We start from the raw sequence: 22510 nt of genomic DNA, 5'->3' as shown, positions 1-22510 counted from the left end.
AGCCGCCTGCGGCGCCTCCTGTCGGCCCGGGAAGGGAGTGCAGAGAGGCGCCGATCGCCACCCGCGGTGCCCATGGAGCGGGTAAGGATGATCAACGTGCAGCGTCTGCTGGAGGCTGCCGAGTTTTTGGAGCGCCGGGAGCGAGGTAATGGCTGGGCGCCGCTGCGTGAGCCCGAGCGCTACTAATCTTTATGGGGAGTGCGGTGCGGCCGGTGAGGGAGGGCACGCGTGTGAGGTGCGCGCATGTGAGGGAGAGGTGTGCGTGCGTGTAAGCGTAGGGGAGCGCGCGTGTGATGGGAGGGGCATGTGGGGAAGGGAGCGCGCGTGTGAGGGGAGGGGCGTGGGAGGGAGGGGTGCGCGCGTGAGGGGAGGGGCGTATGAGGGGAGGGGAACGCGCATGTGAGGGGAGGGGCATGCGCATGTGAGGAGAGGGGTGCGCTCATGTGAGAGAAAGGGCGTGTGAGGGGAGGGGAGGGGCGTCTGCGGGTAGGGGAGCGCGCGTGTGAGCGAGGGGTGCGCGCGTGTGAGGGGAGGGACGTGTGAGGGAAGCGCGCGTGAGGGGAGGGGCGCGCGGGTGTGAGGGGAGGGGTGCGTGCATGTGAGGGGAGGGGTGCGAGCATGGGGGGGCGAGCATGTGAGGCGAGGGGCGCGCGCATGTGAGGGGAGGGGTGCGCGGGTGTGAGGGGAGGGGCGTACGCGTGTGGGGAGGGGCGTGTGAGGGGAGGGAACACGCGTGTGAGGGGAGAGCCATGCGTGTGTGTGAGGGCAGGGGTGCGCACATGTGAGGGGAGGGGCATCTGAGGAGAGGGGCTCACGCGTGTGCGAGGAGGGGCGTGTGCGGGGAGTGTCGCGCGTGAGGGTGCTCGCGTGGGAGGGATGGTGCGGCGGAAGGGGCGTGTGCGGGAAGGGCGTGCGCGTGTGGGAGGGGCGCGCGTGCGTGGGGAGCTCGCGCGCGTGAGGTGCGCGTGGGGAAGTGTGTGTGCTGAGATCGTGAGTGGAGGCGTGTGTGAGAGGTCGTGCAGGTGCGGGGGGAGGTGCGAGGGTGCGCCCGGAGGGTGGGGCTGTGGGTGTGCGGGGAGCGGGAAGGAGACCGGCGGAGGGGAGTTGGAGAGAGGACGGTCTGGGACTGGAGAGAGGGTGACCATGGAGAAACCAGCGGGGCCTGGAGTGGGAGAGGGTGCTGGGAGTTAAGAAGAAGGAGGAACGCGGATGCTGGGGGTGTCTGGGGAAGAGACAAGGCCAGGAGAACACCGAGCGGGGGAAAGCCGGTGGACAGTGGGCAGAGGACTGGCAGCGTGCGGAAGCGGCCTCTGAATACCTGCGGGGTGATGAGCTAGGGCCCCTTTGGTGGTGGCAGCCCAAGGGACTGTGGAGATGGTGCAGGAAGAGCAGGAACTCGGAGATTGTTGTGTCAAGAGAGAAAATGTCTCTGTAAGACTTGTTCGAAGTACACGAAAATATTGGGCTTAAATGAGACTCTTTAAAACAGAGAGAGTTGAAAGTAAAGGGGAATTTTTGAGGCAAGTAAAATCAATGAGGCGAATGGTAACTGGTCAAAAAAATGTTGTTCTAAAGCATCTGAAATCTCAAAAAAAAATTTTGGGGAGAGAAGGATTTTGGAAAGGGGGGATAAATTATTTGGTTTAGAGAAGGTATCAAAACACTTTCCAGTTGATGGGGTGTCACAGGATTGATGTCCAGGCGAGGGACATTAATCTTCTAACCAAAAAGAGTGGAAACATTGTACCTTTTTTCTTGCTTTCAAAAACCTATTACTGCAAAGACCTTGGATTTGTGGTTCAATGGATTTGGGTACTATATTCTTCTTACTATACCTTTTTTTCTTGCTCTCTTCAGAGTGTGAACATGGCTACGCCTCTTCATTCCCGTCCATGCCAAGCCCCCGACTGCAGCATTCAAAGCCCCCACGGAGGTTGAGCCGGGCACAGAAACACAGCAGCGGGAGCAGCAACACCAGCACTGCCAACAGGTAGCAAGCTGGGAACGCTTAGAAGAGGGAACTGGAGGGAAGGAGCACATTTCTCCTGTAATCCCAAGTCTGGAGGAGCAGCACTTGATGGGTTCCTTTACTACTACCCTGGGGTGGGGATTTGGCCCTTTAATAAAGTCTAGAAATCATAACCTGGTTTTGCATGGAAGGGAAGGAATAGAATCTGGAAAGACAACCAAAGAAGTTCTTGTTGGGATTATTAAGATGGCTATGACTGAGAGGACAGTCAGTTGAGAAACTTGGCAGCATGTGTCCATGCATGCAGCCACCTGCTAAAAGTAATTGTGGGGTGGCTTTTAATATTCTGGTCAAGTTTAGGACAGTCCAAGAAGGTTAAAAAAAAAAATCAGAAATAGGTCTGGTAGGATATAAAGCAGAATCAAGGGCTTTGTTAAAGGAATAAAAATATTTAGGTAGAATTGGTAGTGAGCAGGTATGGTCATTTGTTTAAGGAGGAAAGGGAAGACCGTGCTGTGAAAGTTTTGCCTCTTTAAAAAAGATCGGATTGGTTGGTGGGCTCTAAAAGCAAAAATGAAAAAAAAAATCTGCTTATCTTTCAAGCAGAATAGATCTTTTAGAATATACTTGTCTAGATGTACTTGGAAAGGACGGGCCTAGTGGCTCTCACCTGTAATTCCAGCACTTTGGGAGGCTGAGGTGGGAGGATTGCTTGAGCTTAGGAGTTCAAGACCAACCTGGATGACATAGTGAAATTTTGTCTCGAAAAGAGAAAAAAATAGATGTACTAAGATGTAGTTGACTTCCATTTTTGAAAACTCTGAGTAGTATCTGGCTGTCTCTTCAGTGTTTTTATTCTGGGGAGCCAGTAAATTCCTAGGATTCATCTCATAAGAAGTTTTCAAAAGGCCTTTCTTAACAGAAGATTAACAGATGGCTGCCTTTTCCATTGATAAGGGGAATTAAATGAGACCTTTATTTCTGTTTCCCAGAGCTTTGTCTAGAGAATATAATAAACATTCATTTTGGGGAGGACAGAGCAATCCCTGGGTAACCAAATTTCCCTGAAGGCTTTGGGGAGCTTCAGTCAGGTGGTTGGTTAGTCATTTGGAACAGCAGATTGGGACAGAATGGGGCTCTTGATGCAGAAAGCCTGAGGCTTCTATAGATAACAATTGGAACTCATGAGGTTGGATCATCCCACTCTGTATTTCAGACATCTCCGAGGAAAAACTAGGATTCACTTTTCTCCTTTGACTTCTCCGTAGAGCTGCATGTTCCCTTTTTTAGCTACTTTTCATTAAGACCACTATATAGTTTTTAATTTCTTAGGTTATAAAAATAATTAACCATAAGTTTGATGTACTATATGTGTTATGTGTGGGTCTAGAGATTTTGTTGTAGTATGGTGGAGATGAAAATATGTGGTATGATACACAGCATTTAAAAAAATGTACATTTGCTTGCCCTTATAGTTTCAGTGTTTAAGCTATCAAGAATTAAGACCCATTCAGGAATTTATGTTTTCAATCCACATAGATTAAAAAAACTCTTTTTTTCAACTTGGAGACGTAGTAAGAGTACACATAGGAAACCAAACCTGAGTTCTGTCATGCTGCAAGTATTTAAGCCTTTCCTATTTTCTAGAAATTACGTATATAATTTCAGTACATTTCCCATCCCTTACTATATTCATCTGTAAAATGAGATGTATTAGATTCTCACCAAGGTCCCTCATTATCCTGAACTTCTGTGACTCTGATTTATTGACAGTTTTAGAGATTGGTTACTATATTAGTAATTTAATATGTCTCCCATCATTGCAGATGTGACATTTTTAGGAACTCAAGGATTGTAGAGGCATAAATAAGATGCACATTCCTAGGTTTTTATCAATTATGTTACCTGTCATTAATAAGAAACTCTTAGTCATCTGTTGACTTACACTTTGCTCAGCTTGGGGTTTGGGCTAAGTGATGTTTCTCTTTCATGCTAGCGTTTCTGTTAGGATTCTAATATTATGTGTGGGACCGCAGTGCTAATTACTGTGTTTTAGCATAGCATGTCGGAAAATTTGTAAAACTGCAAGCATGCCATAGTGTTCTGATAGTGCCCAAAGGAGAATATGTGAACGTTAGACCACCTAAAACAAAAGAAGGTACTTTTATATGGGAATATAAGTAGCAAGAAAGAGAGAGAGAGAGAAATAAATAGATTTTAGAATGTATTATCAAAAGATCCACAAATGTGTGGGGTTTGGGCTGGGGCCTATGAGAGAGAACTAGTATGTTAAAATGAAACACTAGAAATTATTTCTCCTTAGCCTCTTATTTAAAATGCCTGCTTCGTGGAATTGAGGAGAGCTGAGGTAGAAGTTCCAATACTGGGGTATTTGGACAATAGTGTTGATCCATTTCAAAGAGGACTTTGTAGGCTTCTTCTTAATTTTAAGTTTACTGTTAGATTTTAATAGAGATTTTACTATGCTGGTTACATAAAGCAGAAAGAAGACTTACAGAAATTTCCATGTGTTTATCATCTGAAACAAGGAAAGGAATAGAGTTCATAAGTATATGTGTCTTATTTTTACCTGATCAAAAAACTACTAGTGTGGAAGTAGCTTTTATTACTATACATCGTGAACATTGATGTATGTTATAAAATGACATTTGTTTCTTTGACATCATAGCATCTTTAAGATATAATGGTGATTGACTCTTTTACCCCTGATATTCTCAGGTATTATATGGTATGCCTGACAAAAATGTTACTTTAGGCCAGGTGCAGTGGCTCACGCCTGTAATTCCAGCACTTTGGGAGGCTGAGGTAGGTGGATCACCTGAGGTCAGGAGTTTGAGACCAGCCTGGCCAACATGATGAAACCCTGTCTCTACTAAAAATACAAAAATTAGCCGGGCATAGTAGCGTGTGCCTGTAATCTCTGCTACTTGGGAGGCTGAGGCAGGATAATTCCTGGAATTTAGGAGGCAGAGCTTTCAGTGAGCCGAGATTGCACCATTGCACTCCAGCCTGGGCCACAGAGTGAGACTCCATCCCAAAAAATAAAAAAATAAAAAGTTACTTTATAAATTTATGCTGAAAGTTAACTCCGAATACTATAAATTCCTATTCCCCTTTCCCCCATGCCTTAAAATCTTATTTTCACAGAAGTACAAAGGAGAGAAAATAAATGATATAATGTGATATTACAGATATGTTCCTTGCAAATACCAGTAATTTTATCATTTGGGATGGTTCTGATAGTTGGAAGTGGGACCTATAATATATAATTATTTTTAAAATAAATGCTTGATTTTACTGTGGTCTTGGTCACAGCCTTCTGGCACACTTCCAAAAATCAACATTGCTAAGATGTTACTGCTGTTAGAGAATGTGGCTGCAATAGCTATCTGGCTCTTTGGGGAGCATCAGATAAGTTCAGATTCTAGCTTATTTACTATTTGGTATCACAGGTGAAAAAATCTCAAGGTCTGTCATCCTTAAAACTCTACTAAATAAGCCATGGCTGCAGTGTAACACTGATTTCTTCCAAAATATCTCTTCAATCGGCCTTCTTTCCTGTTATCTTCATTACTGTCCTCCTAATCTCAGCTACCATCATCTCTTACCTGGACGACTGCAGTAACTTATTACCTGGTGTCCTTGCAACCACAGTTCTTTTTTTTCTGTCTTGCTCTGTCACCTAGGCTGGAGTGCAGTGGTGTGATCTCGGCTCACTGCAAGCTCTGACTCCCGGGTTCACGCCATTCTTCTGCCTCAGCCTCCCGTGTAGCTTGGACAAAGGTGTCCGCCACCACGCCTGGCTAATTTTTTGTATTGTTAGTAGAGACAGGGTTTCACTGTGTTAGCCAGGACGGTCTCAATCTCCTGACCTCATGATCCTCCCGCCTCGGCCTCCCAAAGTGCTGGGATTACAGGCGTGAGCCACCGTGCCAGGCCAGTTCTTATGAATTATATTGGCCAACCTTCTTTGGATACACGTTTTCTTCTACCTCAAGATCTTTGCATACTTTCTGTTCCCTGCCGGAAATCATTTTTCCTCCCCCTTTGTTATCTCTGTTGAACAACACTTTTCCTTCAGTTCGATCATAAGTTCCTCAGGAATGCTTCCTCATCTGTCATAGTAGATCAGGTCTTCACATACTTCATGGCACCCCTATTTTTCCTTCATAGTGTTCATCACGTTTGTAGAAATACTGTTATCCAATTCTTTCTTAAATTCGTATCCTATTCACTGGATTAAAAACACTGTGAGGCGGGCAGGGATTGAGTCTCTTCTGCTTAAACATTTATCCCTAGTACTTATCACAGTGCCCCGTACATAGTATGTGTTTCTTAAAGAATGGAAGGTTTTCAAACTCCAAGTAGACTGTCTTAAATTGACTTTCTTTTTTGTGCTGAGTACCATATTAGACTTGAAGGAAGGATGATAGAACCCCTGCTTTGGCAAACTCTAATTACTTTGTGTTCTAAGGGATGTTAATGATACATTTGGAAAAACAGTATGTAGTATTTAAAGAATAAAAATCTCTAAACTGTCAATTCTTTTAAACAAGTAGGCTACAGAATGCCACAATTTTGAAGAACGTTCAGTGTCATCCTGTTTCGTGAAAATAAAATAATATAAAAACTTGCGTATTGAAAGAACCAGAAGTCTGTCAAATATTGGCAATAAATATTCGTATGAGCCTGTGACACGCACATAGTAATTGCATTGTTTTAAGGTAATCTGGGAAGTAGTAAATAGCCAATGTATGCTTTAATTTCAAGTTGATACATTTCTTCTCTTTAGTGTCCTATAGATACTAAAGAATCTCATAACAGCAGTATTTCAGTTCCACCTTCTAAGATTGAGGACACTAAAAAACAACTTTTCTGTTGCTTATAAGGCTTTAGTTTAATTTTTCTTAAACTATAGAATAAAGAAATGTTTTAGTCTTATTTTAGATAGAATTATTGTATTGTTACATTTTTAGCTTTGCATCCTTATCGGCTATCTTCATGGATTTTTAGTTTTTCTGCAGGGAGGGATGGTGGTGAATTATTTTCCTAGGATAGTTACAAAGGATTTTTTCCAGTAGTAATTTGAGATGCTTTATCTTCTCTTTATTCTACGTGAACCTATTTGTTCACAGAAGAATTGAATGAAGCCTTATTTTTATTTTTGTGTAATTTCTTTCCACTATTCTGTGTTTTTCAAAGTTTTTTATTTTAAAAAATGGTTTCTGGGTCTTTGTCCCATAGAAAACTCCCAAAGTTTCAGGACAAAAATGTAGATTAGTACCAGTTAAACTCTTAATGATGTTGTTATTATTCTTCAGTATTTTCTGCATTTTGAGTGATTAACACTTCCAGTGAAATGTGTTTTGTGATAGTCTTCCACGAAAATTGAGTTAAATGAAAAATTCCCAAGAATTTTATGCTTTATACTAAAAAAACTCAGGCTTTCCTTTAAATGCTTCCTTGAAGTGTAAGTTTGCTTCCTTGAAGTGTAAGTTTGCTATTTTTTTTTTGAGAGAAGTCTCGCTCTTATCCCCTGGGTTTGAGTGCAGTGGCTAGATCTCGGCTCACTGCAACCTCTACCTCCTTTAACAATTAACGATTCTCCTGCCTCTGCCTCCCAAGTAATGGGGATTAAGTCGCCTGCCACCACGCCTGGTTAATTTTTGTATATTTTAGTAGAGATGGGGTTTCACCATGTTGGCCAGGCTGGTTTGGAACTCCTGACCACAAGTGATCCGCCTGCCTCGGCCTCCCAAAGTGCTGGGATTATAGGCGTGAGCCACTGCGCCCGGCCTGCTATTGCTGGGTTTCTTAAGGTTATATTCCTCTACGGAAGTGTTGAAGGAGACTTGTATGATCATGCCTTGTAAGTCAGTAGGACAGTTGTTTCTGTTCCCATTCGATGAAAGGCATTTTTGTCAAAATACTGAATATGTGATGTAGAAGATCACAAAATGTAGAAAGGGAATGCTTCAGTACGGTTCTCTGTTTTATGAAGACAAAATATTACCACTCATTTTATGGTTAAAGCACATGTGGCTTAGAGATGGTGATTGCTTAAGCCTTATAGCTGTAGATGGTGGCTGACTTTATTGTCAAGCTGGATTTTAAGCAATACATGCATCACTGTTGTAATCAGGCAGTACTGTTGACTCGAAGAAAGCTTTCTCTTCTAGATTTCTCCTTACAAATGAAAGAACATTGCCTCCTTTTGAATATGGCATGATTCTTTGTCATTTTTTCAGTAAGGAGAGTTTTCTAGATACTAATCTAATCAAAGAGGTTTGATAGTATGCTTTGACAAAGTATATTTCCAGGTGCCATTTTTAGTGTGATTTTATAGTGCCGATGAAATATAAACATGCATTTTTTTGTTAGATTGTTTTTTTATTTTGATTTCCTACATTTTAAAACACAGTCAGTGGTACCATAATTAACAGCATTACCCATAATATCAAGTCTATTTTTTTGAAGTTGCTCCTAATTTTTATATTGTTATTAATCTACTCACCTGCTCCCCATAGATGCAAGTGTTATACATCTATAGGACCACTCATTTTTCCCCCAACAATTATTTACTGAATATTTATTTCATGCCTCTTTTTTTTCTTTTCTTTTCTTTCTTTTTTTTTTTTTTGAGACAGAGTCTTGCTCTGTCGCCAGACTGGAGTGCAGGGGCACGATCTCGGCTCACTGCAACCCCCACCTCCCGGGTTCAAGTGATTCTCCCACCTCAACCTCCTGAGTATCTGGGACTACAGGCGCGCACCACCATGCCCAGCTAATTTTTGTATTTTTAGTAGAGACGGGGTTTCACCATGTTGGCCAGGATGGTCTTGAACTCCCGGCCTCAAGTGATCTGCCCGCCTCAGCCTCCCAAAGTGCTGGGATTACAGGCATGAGCTACCGCGCCCAGCCAATGCCTGACTCTTTCTTAAAATGATTACCTTTGGAAGTCAGGTGAGTTAGGAAATTGCTGATATTTTCTGTACTTTTAAAGGTTTTTTAGAATATTGCTCTGTAATAGAATTTGTTGTTAACCAATGAAGTAGTTTAGATAATTAGTGGTTTATCTTAATGTCTTTTTAAACTGTGAGAATATGTTTAAGACCAGTTATTTTAACCTTCAAAATTCTCTGTAGTTTCTAGTGTTGCTCCCTTACCTAAGAAGTATTATTTTACAGGGTCAGGCATGGTGGCTAACACCTGTAATCCCAGCACTTTGGGAGGCCGAGGAGGGCGGATCATGAGGTCAGGAGATCGAGACCATTCTGGCTAACACGGTGAAACCCCGTCTCTACTAAAAATACAAAAAATTAGCCGGGCGTGGTGGCGGGCGTCTGTAGTCCCAGCTACTTGGGAGGCTGAGGCAGGAGAATGTTGTGAACCCGGGAGGCGGAGCTTGCAGCAAGCCAAGATCGTGCCACTGCACTCCAGCCTGGGCGACAGAGCAAGACTCCGTCTCAAATAAATAAATAAATAAATAAGCTCTGTTGGCCAGGTGTGGTGGCTCACGCCTGTATTCCCAACAGTTTGGGAGGACGAGGCAGGCGGATCTCGAGGTCAGGTGTTCGAGACCAGCATGACCAACATGGTGAAGCCCTGTCTCTACTAAAAATACAAACATTAGCCAGACACGACGGCACACGCCGGTAATCCCAGCTACTTGGGAGGCTGAAGCAGGAGAATCACTTAAACCTGCATAGTGGAGTCTACAGTGACTTGAGATCACGCTACTGCACTCCAGCCTGGGCAACAGAGTGAGATTCCATCTCAAAAAAATTTTTTTTCTTCTCTATTTTCTTCTAGCAGTTTATGTTAGGTTTTACATTTAGATCTAAAATTCATTTAGAGTTAATTTTTGCAGAGGGGGTGAAGTAAAGGTTGAAGTTCATTTTTTTTTTTTTTTTTTTTTTGCAAATGGACATCCAGTTGTTCCAGCATCATTTGTTGAGAAGACTATACTTTATTCATCAAATGGCCTTGGCATCTTTGTGAAAAATCAGTTGACCACAGACTTGTGCATCTTATTTCTGGATTTTCTGTTCTGATCCTTTGATCTAAATATTCATCCTTATTCTAATGCCACACAGTCTTAATTATTATAGTTTTTCAAAAAGTTATGAAATCAGGTAATGAATGTACTCTGACTTGGTTCTTCTTTTTCAAAAGTTCCTTTGGCTATTCTGGGTCTTTTGCATTTTTATTTTAATTAATTTATTTTTTTGAGACAGGCTTTCACTCTTTCACCCAGGCTGGAGTGCAGTGGCATGATCATGGCCCACTGCAGCCTTAACCTTCTTGGGCTCAGGTGATTCTCCCATCACAGCCTCCTGGGTTAGGAGCTGGGACCACAGGTGTACACTCCTACACTTCGCTAATTTTTGTATTTTTTGTAGAGGTACGGTTTCACCATGTTGCCCAGGCTGGTCTTGAACTCCTGGGCTCATGCAGTCCTCCCACCTCTACCTTCCAAAGTGTTGGGTTTACAGGCGTGAGCCACTGCACATGGCCGGCATTTTTACATAAATTTTAGAATCAGTTTGTAAATTTCTACAACAGAGAGCCTGCTGGAATTTTTATTGGGATTGCATTGGATCTGTAAATTAATTGGGGGAAACTCGATATGTCTTAACTATTGAATCTTTTAGTTCATTAACATGGTATGTCTATTATTTGGACGTTTTCAAATTTCAGCAGTATTTTTTAGGTTTTCAGAGTGTGGGTCATGCACATACTTTGTTAAATTTACCCTTAAGTATTCTTTGATGCTATTTTAAATGGCAATTCAATTTGGCATATTGGTTTTGTGAACTGACTTCGCTAAACTTAATTGTTCTAATAGTCTGTATATTCCTTAGGATTTTCTTTTTTTTTCTTTTTTCCGAGATGGAGTTTCACTCTTGTTGCCCAGGCTGGAGTGCAATGGCACAATCTTGGCTCACTGCAACCTCCACCTCCTGGGTTCAAGTGATTCTCCTGCCTCAGCCTCCTGAGTAACTGGGATTACAGGCATGCGCCACCACGCCTGACTAATTTTTGTATTTTTAGTAGAGACAGGGTTTCTCCATGTTGGTCAGGCTGGTTTCGAACTCCTGACCTCAGGTAATCCACCTGTCTCAGCCTCCCAAAGTGCTGGGATTACAGGCGTGAGCCACCGTGCCCAGCTTCTTTAGGATTTTCTAAATAGACAGTAATGTGTGCAAGTAAAGACATTTTTATTTTTTCCATTTTCTTCTCTGTGTTTCTTTTTTTTTGTTTTATTTCACTGGCTAGAATCTCTAGTACAGTGCTGGATAGAAGTGATGAGAATGGACATTCTTGCCCTGTTCCTGATCTTATGAAAAAATGCATTCTTTGACCATTGAGTGTGACTATAGTTTTTCTTAGATGCCTTTTAGGTTGAGTGAATTCCTTTCTTCCCTTATTTGCTAAGAGTTTTTATCATGAATGGATGGTAAATTTTATTAAATGCTTTTTCTACATCTATTGAGGTGATACTATCATTTTCTTTTTTATTCTGTTAATATGGAGGATTACATTGATTGATTTTTGAGTCTCTTAAACCTGCATTCCTGAAGTAAATCCTACGTAGTCATGTTGTATTGTGTACTGTTGCAGTACCGATACTAACAACCGAGAGCTAAAACAAACTTCACAGGTTTAAGGATTTAGTCCCCAACATGTCTGCCCTCGCTACAGATGCCAGCCGTAAGTTTAGGAGTCCTCAGGCCACTCTCACATCTGACCAACCGGCTGCAAATTCAGAGGTTCCTACAGCCCCTTCAGGTTTGACAATTTGCTAGCACTACTTGTAACTCAGGAAAGTGCTACACTTTGTCTGTTTTTAGAGACAGGGTCTCACTGTCACCCAGAGTAGAGTGCAGTGGTAAGATCATAGCTCACTGCAACCTCAAAATCCTGGGCTCAAGGCAGTCCTTCTGCCTCAGTCTCTCAAGTAGCTAACAGTACAGGCATGCGCTACCATGCCCAGCTGCTATGCTTATAATTGCAAGTTTTATTGTAAATGATACAGATCAGGACCAGCCAAATGCACAGACACAGTGAGGTCTGGGAGGAACCTGGACACAGAGCTTCTGTGCTTTTTCCATGGAATCAGGATGCATTACCCTCCTGGCACATTTATATGTTCACTAACCATGAAACTCACCCAAGTTTCAGGTTCCAGAGTTTTTATTGGGATATTATTACATAAGCATGATTGATTGAAGCATTGGTTATATGGTTGTCAGTTCCCAGTACTTTTCTCCTGGCCAGAATCAGTGACTCAAAGCCCCAACCCTCTAATCACATGGTTGGTCTTTCTGATGTGACCAGCCCCTATCCTGAGTTCTCTCTCCTTGGCATAAACTCAGGTGTGGTCCAAAGACTCACCATGAATAATGAAGACACTCCTAATTACTCAGAAAATTTCAAGGTTTTAGAAGCTCTGTCCCAAGAACTAGGGTACTGTCTGTATATTATTAGGTTCAATTTGGCAATATTTTGTTAGAATTTTTGTGTCTGTGTTCATGAGAGATATTAGTATTTGTTTTGTTTGTTTTCTATGTAATTTCTTTGTCAGGTTTTGGTATCAGGCTAATAGTGGTGTCATAAAATGATTTGGAAAGTGTTCCCTCTATCTTTATTTTTTCAAATATTTTATGTAGGATTGGTTTTATTTATTCCTTAAATGCCTGGTAAAATTTGCTAATGGAGAACTTATAGGCCTGGAGTTTTCTTTGTGGGAAGTTTTTTTTTTTTTTTTTTAAATTATGATTTTAATCTCTTTAATAGATGAAAGGCAATTCAGAGTTTCTGTTTCTTCTTGAGCTAGTTTTGATCATTTGTGTCTTTCAAGAAATTTGTTCATATCATCTAAGTTATCAAATTTAGATGATCTGGACAATTGTTGGCATAAAGTTAATAATAATCTCTTATCCTTTTAATGTATGATATATGTAGAATCTGTAATGATGCACACTCTTGATACTGTTTTTGTGTTGTAATTTTTGTCTTTTATTCTTCATCAGCCTTAGAGGTAGTTTATCAATATATTGATTTTTAAAAGTCAGCTTTCAATTTTACTGATTTTCACTATTTCTCATTTTCTATTTCTTTCATTCCTATCCCTGGTTTTTATTATATTTCTCTACTTCAGTTTCTCAGCATTAGCAGTCTTGACATTTGGGGTCAGATAATTCTGTTTTGTGCATCTTAGGATGTTTAGCAGCATCCCTAGCATCTCCTCACAAAATGCCAGTAGCCTCCTCCTAGTTGGCATAACCGGAGTATCTCCAGATATTGTCAGATGTCTTGATGGGCAAAACTGCTCACAGCTGAGAACCATTGCTCAAGTTCTTTCAGTTTAGTTTGTTCCTTTTTCTACTTTCTTAAGGTGGAATCTTGGATCATTGATTTTGGACACTACCCTCCCAACAGAAGGATTTAAAGCTAAACAGTTGTGTTTAAGCACTGCTTTAGCTACATTCAACAACTTTTGATATGTTGTGTCATTAAGTTTAGAATATTTTCTAATTTCTCTGCAATTTGTTCTTTGAGCTGTGATTTATGTTCCAAATATTGGGATTTTTCTAATTAGCTTACTGTTGCTGATTTCTAATTAAATTTCATTGTGATTGGAGAACTTACTGTGTATGATTTGAGTACTTTTAGATTTGTTAAAAATTATCCTTTACAAAGCACATTTCTTTGAGATGTTTATGTAGTATGCCAAAAGATTTGTCAAAGACTTACATTAGGGTGTTTGCTATATTTGAAGTAAGAATTGATTTTTAAAGAATTCAGTCTGTATGCTATTAAAAATTTTTTTCCTGTTTACCAAAGTAAAATGTACATACAAAAAAGCATACAAATTTTGTGTACAGTTCAATGCATTTTTACAAAAGCAAAGAAATATTACAAATCTCAGAAACCCCCTCCTGACTTTTCCAGTCACTGTCACCCCTTCCCCAAGGTAACTGCAATTCCAACTTTTTTTTAATTCTAACTTTTTATGCCCCAGTTTAGTTTTACCGGTTTTGAACTTTATGTGAATGGAGTTATGTAGTGTGTACTTTTCGTGTGTGTTTGGCTTTTTTCATTCAAATTATGTTGAAATTGTGTCGATTAATCCATGTTACTGTACAATAGTTGTAGTTAGTTTATTCTCATTGCTGTATAATACTACGTTGTATGAATGTTTCACAGTTTATGCATTCTACTATTGATGAATGTTTCCAGTTTGGGGCCAGTATGAATAGTTCTATATGAGCATTCTTTTGTATGTCCTTTGGTGAACATGTAAACATATATTGGTTTGGTATATGCCTGTAAGTGGAAATACTTAGTCACGAAGTATACATATATCCAGCTTTGATATGTAAGTTTTAAGGAAAAAGGTTTTTGATTGTAGTTACTGTTGTGCATCTTGTTTAGATACTTGCTGTTTGGGGCTTAGTTATTGTGGTGGTAATGGTTTTGTCATTGTTAAGAAAGAAGCAATATATTTCTTATGAGGCATTTTTTCTAAAAGTTTACAGTATTCAACTCTTACTGTTTTTAATGGTTTTTAAAATGAGATGTACTTTTTGATGGAAATAAATGCACAAAACTACCATCTTAAAAGAAGAGTAATAATAGAAGTTTTACTGTTCCACTAATCCCAGTATATTTTCAATCTCAACCCCTTTGGTACATCCTTGAGAGATACCTGCTCTACTGTAGCTGAAATTTTCTGTTTTTCTTACTCTCTACGTATATGTGTAAGAATTGTAAGCTTTAGGATACCAATTAGAATTTAGCTTCGTAGAATGTGTTCTTTTCATTGTGTGGAGGGCAACATGTGTGAGGCACTTCAGGATTAGAAAGTAAGTTAAATGATAATGTTAACAAAGTGTAGGGGTTTGGCTCATTAATTCAGCAAAATTAGAAATCTTTTCTTTTGCTAGAAGAGAGTATTGGAATTCTGGAGTAGGGGTTTTTATTTTCTTTCCACGATGGTACTGCTTTTGAGCCAAACTGTACCATTTCGTATAGTTTCAATTCTATGGTTCATTTCTTTGACTACCACCAAACTACACCCTAAATAATCACAAGTTTATGTATTGGAGCTATGTTGTAGTCAATGAAAAGTCACATATCTGGTTAAGGTAGTCACATTTCATAGATAATGACTCCCATTCAAATAGGGAATACATTAGGATGCCTCTCTTAAAGGAATGCTGTTTGTGAAAAATATTACCTGTGATTCAGTGATAAAATTATAGACATGTCTTTTTCTCCGTCATTGGAAGTTGTTAAGCATTCAGGGTAAGGGTGTTTGAAAGGAAGACACAGTTCATTAGTGTTTGCTCTCAGAGGTGCATTTTATTGGGAGAAGAAAAGTGGGCTAACTAGATGGGTTATTCAGAACATCTCAGCCTTACACAGGGAATTTATCGTAATTGAATATTTCAGTGGAACATTATTGGAAGGGCTTGGGTGGACCCATAGCTCAGAGAAGCAAAGGGGTTGTTTCTGAATGTGCTAGCGTGTGATACGTTTAATTACTTGTTTATCGCCTCTGCTGTTTGGATTACTTTCTCTGTGTACATACAATTAGGCATCTCTCTCTGTAATATACTCCTAAACCTTGTACTGTCCTCACAGCTGACTAAATGATCAAGTAGCTTCAGTCACCTATCGTTCAGTTTCTCTTTCCATCATTATGGTTGTCGTTTGTTTATTTCCAGGCTAATTCAAAGTGTTATTGAGAATCTATCAATTTGTTGTCCCATGTAGTATAGTTAATAACGTTTTGGGTACCATAATTTTAGTCTTTTAAAAAAATAATAAAAATACTAACAGCTAACAATAGCTAACGTCTATTAAATGTTTATTAGGAGCTAGATGTTTTTATATATGTTTCTCTAATTCTCACAGTAACCTGGCTGAGGCATATGTAATACTCCAGTTTTACAGATGAGGAAACTAAACCAGAGAGGTTAAATAATTTGTCCCAAAGTTACACAGCTAATGTGAGTGACAGAGTTAATATTTAGATTCAGGACTTTCATTCTCTAACACCATGGGTCTTTATGATCTCTCTGTGTTGTTTGCTGGTTTTGCTTTGGACTTCACAACTCGACTTGTTTACTTATCTTATCCCTTCCACTTGGAATGGCATCTCCTTAACAGTTTCAGACTCTACCAGTAGCCAATGTACCTATCATTTAAGCCTTAGGCCAAATGCCCCTCTTTTCTAAAGTTTTTCTTACAGTGCCATTTGGAAGTAAACTGTCTCTTTTGAACTCCCATAATACTTTGTGCCTTTCTTTGTATATTTATTTTGCCTTCAGTTATAATTATTGCTAAACATATCTTAATTTACCCAATGGAGACGGTCTTTGATTTCCTGCACTGTAAGACAGCCTTGAACACTGAAGCTTCTCAGTATTTGTTGACTTGATATTACAGGTAAAAACCCATCAAAACAGAAGTAAACACTATTGATGCTTTTTTAAAAAAATTGGAAGAACATGGCAACATGGTAATGATTTGTATATTTATGATCATTTTTGCTTCTTGTTATTTGAAAATCTTGCTAAATTTTGCTGGTGGTATAATTAAATGTGGCATGCATTTCCTGGTTTAGTGAAAAGGTTCATAATCTTAGCTATCATTTTCTTTAAAAAAAGATAATAAAGAAATGTCTGTTTGACAGGCAGGAAGAACCCGCTGTTTTAATTTTGTTCACAGCAGTGGGTCAGATTATGATCTTTTGGAGCTAGCTTTGATAATAGACTCAATGTAATATTGGAATTCAACAATTGGTTATTGTCGAGTATATTATCTCTTGCACTGATGGCTGTCAGTGCGATTGCCAGACTGTTTAGAATAAGTTTATGGCTGTTTAGAATAAGTCTATGGCAAATAACCTACTCTTCTCTAAATACAATGTTTCCATTTATTACTTACTGTAGTATTTTATATATGCATTGTCTTTTTGTTTTGTTTTTAGTTTTCTTCTCAGAGAGAGGCAATTAAACCAAAACTTGCTCACTAGTGGGGGTGGGGAATCTTATTATTGATTCTGTACTCCAATTTTGAATGATATTTTTTCTTCTAAACCTCTTTAAATAGGCCTTTTCCCTCTTCTAACTTAACTGATTTACTTTAACATTTAATTCAAAGATTAACAAAATTTTAAATAAACACTTTTATGGTGATAAAGGCACACTGTGGTTGTAATTTATTGAATTTTGAGCTCCGAGTCGCTGTTAAACTAGGATTTCTGACTATGCTTTTTTAGTTTCTTCTATCTGAATTCTTGAAACATTGTAAGACTCTATTTACTTCCCTCAAAGGAGAAGTCCTTTTGTTAAGATAATATTTTTTAAAATGAGTATCAGTCTTTTTAATCTCATGTCTCTTAGACTTTATGAAATTACTCATGAAGCAAAAGGTGGATAGGAGACAGTAACTCAAAGAAGTCTTTTGGCCCTTGAGCTAAGACAGTGGATAAAATTTACACAAATTACGAGACCAGCAAAAGCACTCTTTTTTTTTTTTGACACGGAGTCTCGCTCTGTCGCCCAGGCTGGAGTGCAGTGGCCAGATCTCAGCTCACTGCAAGCTCCGCCTCCCGGGTTTACACCATTCTCCTGCCTCAGCCTCCCGAGTAGCTGGGACTACAGGCGCCTGCCACATCGCCCGGCTCATTTTTTGTATTTTTTAGTAGAGACGGGGTTTCACTGCATTAGCCAGGATGGTCTCGATCTGCTGACCTTGTGATCCGCCCGTCTCGGCCTCCCAAAGTGCTGGGATTACAGGCTTGAGCCACCGCGCCCGGCCAAAAGCACTCTTAATTTTAAGGTTTGAGGATCTGATTATTAAATATCCATTGAAATAATCAGATTAAAGCAGTCAATATTCTTTAAGCATTTGACATTAACCAGAATCTACAAAATGATGAAAGTTTTAGTTCTAGTGACAGGAATTTAAATTGTCCTTCACAAAATTCCTATTGTTGTTAATGTTAAGTTATTGCAAAAGTAACACATGTTAATTCCAGGGAACTAGTATAATTCTAATAGTAGCTAACTTTAGAGCTCATTATATTTTGCTATTTAGTGTAAACTTGTTAATCCTTATAACAATCATATGAGGCAAATACTGTTATTTTTCCTATTTCACAGATGAAGAAACCGAGCACAGAGAAATGGAGGGACTTTACTGAGGCCATACAGTATTTGAACTCAGGCAGTTTGGCCTTAGAGTCTGTGCCCTTAACCTCTATTCAGTATTGCTTCTCACTGAATGGTTAAGATTTGGGGATTATTAAGATAGACCTGGATTTAAATCATGGCTGCCACTTTATACTCTTGGGATAGGAGTATATTTCTTGACTTCTCTGAGCTTCAGTATTCTTGTTTATAAAACAAAGGTTGTTTTAGGGATAAAATAAGATACATTAACTGCTTATCCCACTGTTCCCCATATGCTGTGCTTGTTCAATAGATGGTATCATTTAAAACAATGAGAAGCAAAATGAAAAAAAGGCACCAAAACAGAACAATAACCATTGCTAACATTTCGAATTATCCAGTCTTGTAAAATATGTTTCTTGATTTTATTAATATATTTTTTCTTATATTAGTATATTTTTCTTTCATGTATAACTTTTTCTTGTTTTTGTTTCACAAAATAAGGTGGGAAGACTTGGATTTGCCTCTATCACTTAGCAGTAAGGCAAGCCTTTTTCGGCTTTTATGCTAGCCAAAACTTTTTTTTCTCTGTTTAGAAGTGGGTAGATGGAGATAGAGGAGAACATGGAAGTACACACACTTTTTTTTTTTTAAACAAAAACAGGATTATATTTAAAATTTCTTATATAACATCTACAGATCAACAAAATCTAGGATGCTAGAAGTAGGGAGAACATGTGCTAGTATTACTTTTATTAAAATAACAAACTCCAGTTTCAGAATATTTAGAGTTGTTAACTGAAAATACTCTATTTGAATAAGCAATCTTAATGAATGTAGACTATTTCCTCTTGATGAGTGAGCTTGTAGAAGTCTGACCATATATTGCATTGTTAAATACATTCATTGGGTGTAGCATAACCTCCTGTCTTTCTATAGCTTTTATCAACAAAGCATGGCTAATGCTTTTTTTTTTTTTTCTTTTAGATCTACACACAATGAGCTGGAAAAGAATCGGTGAGTCAGTGATGAGGTGCAGCTTTCACTTATGTTTAAAAGTAAACTCACCATTTTACCTGTGAAAATAATGTAATAGTGCATATGTAGTTGTAATTTTACTTTTCAGATGTACAGCCTATTGTGAGTCTGATACATATGTATTTTCTCCAAAAAATGACTTAAATAATAAGCTTATAGCAGCTAGAAGACATAAATACATTTTTAAAGCTTATTCGAATTTGAGTTTTAGGTGTAGCCTTTATTTCTGTCTCTGAAAACGAGTTAATTATTAAAAGCTCATGGTTTAAATGTGGTTTTGCTAAAGGGTAGTATTTCTAAAGAGTAGGTAATAAGCATTACAAATTGGAGGGTATTGAATTTTTCTTTCTTTGTAATTTGTTCATTCATTCATTCATTCAATTTATTCATGCATTCAACAACTATTTATCAAATATGAGCTGTATGTCAGTGCCAGACAGGCAGAATGCTTTATATAGGAAATATAAGAATATATAAGATAGTTTTTATCCTTTCCTTAAGGAATTCAGAACTTTGTAAAGGAAAGACAGGTAATTAAAGTACTATATAATGTGGCAAGTATGGTAATGGAGAAGCAGAAGGTGCTGGACGTACTGAAAGATATTTTGGAAGGTCACCTGATTCCTTTTTGAAGGGAGTCTTGGAAAGTCTGCAGAGGATGGTGAGTGAGCAGTGTATACTGAGGAAGCTGCAAAAGGGTTCAGGATGGCTATAAAAGATTGTAACATGAAGTAAAGCATGCCAGGTATTGAAAAGTCTTGTCTACCATGCCGAACGAAGAGTTTAGACTTCCTGAGATCCATAGGGAGCAGTTAAATAATTTTAAGGTGGTTATCATTTGATCAGCCTGTTTCTTGGAAATATCATTCGGCTACAGTTTGAAGAATTGGTTGGTTGGGAGAAGGGATACCAGAGGCATAAAGACGCTTTTTAAGGCTATGCAGTAATTTAGGTAAGAGATGATGGTGGCCATTGAGATAGAAGTAGACAAAGTAAAGAGTATGGAATGGAGTCAATAGAAATTGGTGATTAGTTAGTTATAGATAGTTGAATCTTAGATGGTATTACTATTAATTGAGGAAAGAGAAGAAGAGGACAAGTTTGGAAGAGAACATAAGAATTGTAAGAGTAAAATACTTTCTTTTTGGTATAGCGATTAGGTTAATAGCAGCCAGGCATGGTGGCTCATGCTTGTAATTCCAACACTTTGGAAGGCCCAGGTGGGAGGATCACTTGAAGCAAAGAGTTCGAGACCAGCCTGGGCAGCAAAGTGAGACACCCTCCATCTCTACAAAAAAATAAAAATAAATTAGCTGGGTGTGGTGGCATGCAGTCCCAGCCACTCAGGAGGTTAAGGCAGGAGGATCACTTGATCCCAGGAGTTGAAGGCTGCAGTGAGCCATGATCATGCCATTGCACTGCAGCATGTGTGACAGAGTGAGACCCTGTCTTAAAAAAAAAAAAAAGAGATTAATAACAAACTGAAATCACATGTACCAGCTGTTTTTGACAAATAAGATCTCATGACCTTCAACTTTCTGTCCTCTCTTTAACACAAAATAGATTGACTAGCCTAACTGCCTCATTGCAAGTAAGTTTAAATGTCAAATCCCCTTGAAAAGGCTTAGCATAGTCTTTTAGGCAGACTCAGTGGCTGTTACTACTTTGTTTGCACGATACTCTGTTTTTGTCTCCTATTGTAAGACTGAATAGTTAGCATTGTAATTATTTGTTCGTATGTCTCTTTCTGCCAAATGACTATGCCCCAAATGCAAAGATTCTGTTTTGTTCAATTTTGTATCCTCAGTGCCTAGCATTTGAGGCATGTATAGGAGACAGTGGCTCTCATATTGAGTGAAGGATAAAACTGGAGCTCAAAGTTGAGTGGTCGAGTCAAAGACATTTTAGTAGTTAGTGGTAGAAACTCCTTCGTTTTAAAGAATCTCTTTTCTGCTTTTAATTTCTGATTTATTAAAGATCTGGATAGATAAAGGAAGGGCATATCTGGCTATGTTAAACATAACAAAAAAGACTGAGAAATGAAAGTTCTGAGGATCCTAAAAATAAAACCTTAAATTGAAGTTTACTCTAAATTAGATCATAGAGTATGTTTTGGGCCCATGGATTAAATATTGATAAACATGTGGCTTTTATAGTTACTTCATTTGGATGTGGTCCTTGGGAGACCCTCATTGGAAACATGGTGAAAACCATTAACACTGGAGTAGAGACTCTTTTTAGTAACTATTTGGAATGGAGCTTTAAAAATCTTTGATTCAGTTTTGTTGAATGTATTTTGCAGATTCTTTCTGACTCATTGATAACCTTTTTAAAAACCCTCACAGAAGATGTGTGCATCACCCATAGTATTACTTTGGTATGCCATATAAGTTGTTTAATCTAGCATCTAGCTGTGGCACAGGTATAACACGTGTGGTTTTATTACCTGGGCTGTGTGTAATCTCCAATAAAAGTCATTTGTTCCTATTTTATTTACTTAGATATAAGACTTTTAGACTGGTTTCTTACCCTATCTTACTTCACTTAAGGCGTGATTTCCTTTTCTTCTTCTAATAGCTTTGGAAGTGCTAACAGATATTCTTTATTAGCCCAGAGGACTAATAGACATTGTTTATTTCTCAAATTATATCTTCCCCTCTCTCTTTACTCCTTTTCCTTTCGCTGTTCCCTGAGGCTTCATTGAAAGATGATATAGAATTAACTTTTCCAAGATATATTTGTTTTTAAAAGGGATTTTTATCAACAAAAATAAAACTCAAATTTAGAATAATAATCTGTACCCCGCTTCTGGAAAGTTACCAGTGGTGGTCTGGCAAAAAACAAAAATACTGGTAGACGTAGGATAGGGGAGGTGGTTTAGCAAGAAGGTGGCACAGGAATATTTTTAAAATTTAAGCCTATGTTGTTTTTATGTTTTAAAGCCCCCATCCAGTTCTGTTTAACAGTCCTCTTTACCAAGGCATCATTTTTATTTGACATGTTAAAGAAAGAAAAGTTAATCTAGCTTTGGCATCCTTTAAAATAAATAGAATTTTGGCTTTACCTTTGATATGCCTTTGAGTGTGATGTTATATGAAGACAGTAACTCACTATCAAAAGATTAGTTTTGTCTTCATTCTGAAAGACATTTCTGAAGTAATTCATATTTTTAAAAATTTGTTGCTTTATATAACATATTCGTGTCAGAAATTACTTTTTTCCTTTTTAGCTTGGTTCTGAAATCTTGGATATAAGCTTCTCTGCGTCAGTGTTTTTTTTTTTTTTTTTTTTT

General features: G+C 38.8%; 1 protein-coding gene across 5 annotated transcripts in view; it reads left to right on the top strand.

Annotated features, from left to right (window-relative positions):
* MXI1 (MAX interactor 1, dimerization protein) overlaps positions 1 to 22510 on the top strand; it is an 83040-nt gene that overhangs the window by 19284 nt on the left and 41246 nt on the right. The window contains exons 1-3 of one of the 5 annotated variants that reach the window (XM_011967549.1): positions 7 to 145; positions 1858 to 1990; positions 19168 to 19197. In XM_011967549.1, the coding sequence (XP_011822939.1) occupies positions 73 to 145; positions 1858 to 1990; positions 19168 to 19197 (236 nt within the window). In that variant the 5' untranslated portion in view covers positions 7 to 72. Of the gene's footprint in view, positions 1 to 6; positions 146 to 985; positions 1023 to 1857; positions 1991 to 19167; positions 19198 to 22510 lie in introns of those variants that run through there. The other 4 variants (XM_011967548.1, XM_011967550.1, XM_011967553.1 and 1 more) reach the window with 4 other exon arrangements.

The sequence above is a fragment of the Mandrillus leucophaeus genome, unplaced genomic scaffold (genome assembly GCF_000951045.1).
Source record: "Mandrillus leucophaeus isolate KB7577 unplaced genomic scaffold, Mleu.le_1.0 Scaffold80, whole genome shotgun sequence".
In the NCBI taxonomy this organism is placed as follows: domain Eukaryota; kingdom Metazoa; phylum Chordata; class Mammalia; order Primates; family Cercopithecidae; genus Mandrillus; species Mandrillus leucophaeus.
Note: the sequence above shows the minus strand (reverse complement) of the source record. Positions and strands in the feature narration are given on the sequence as shown.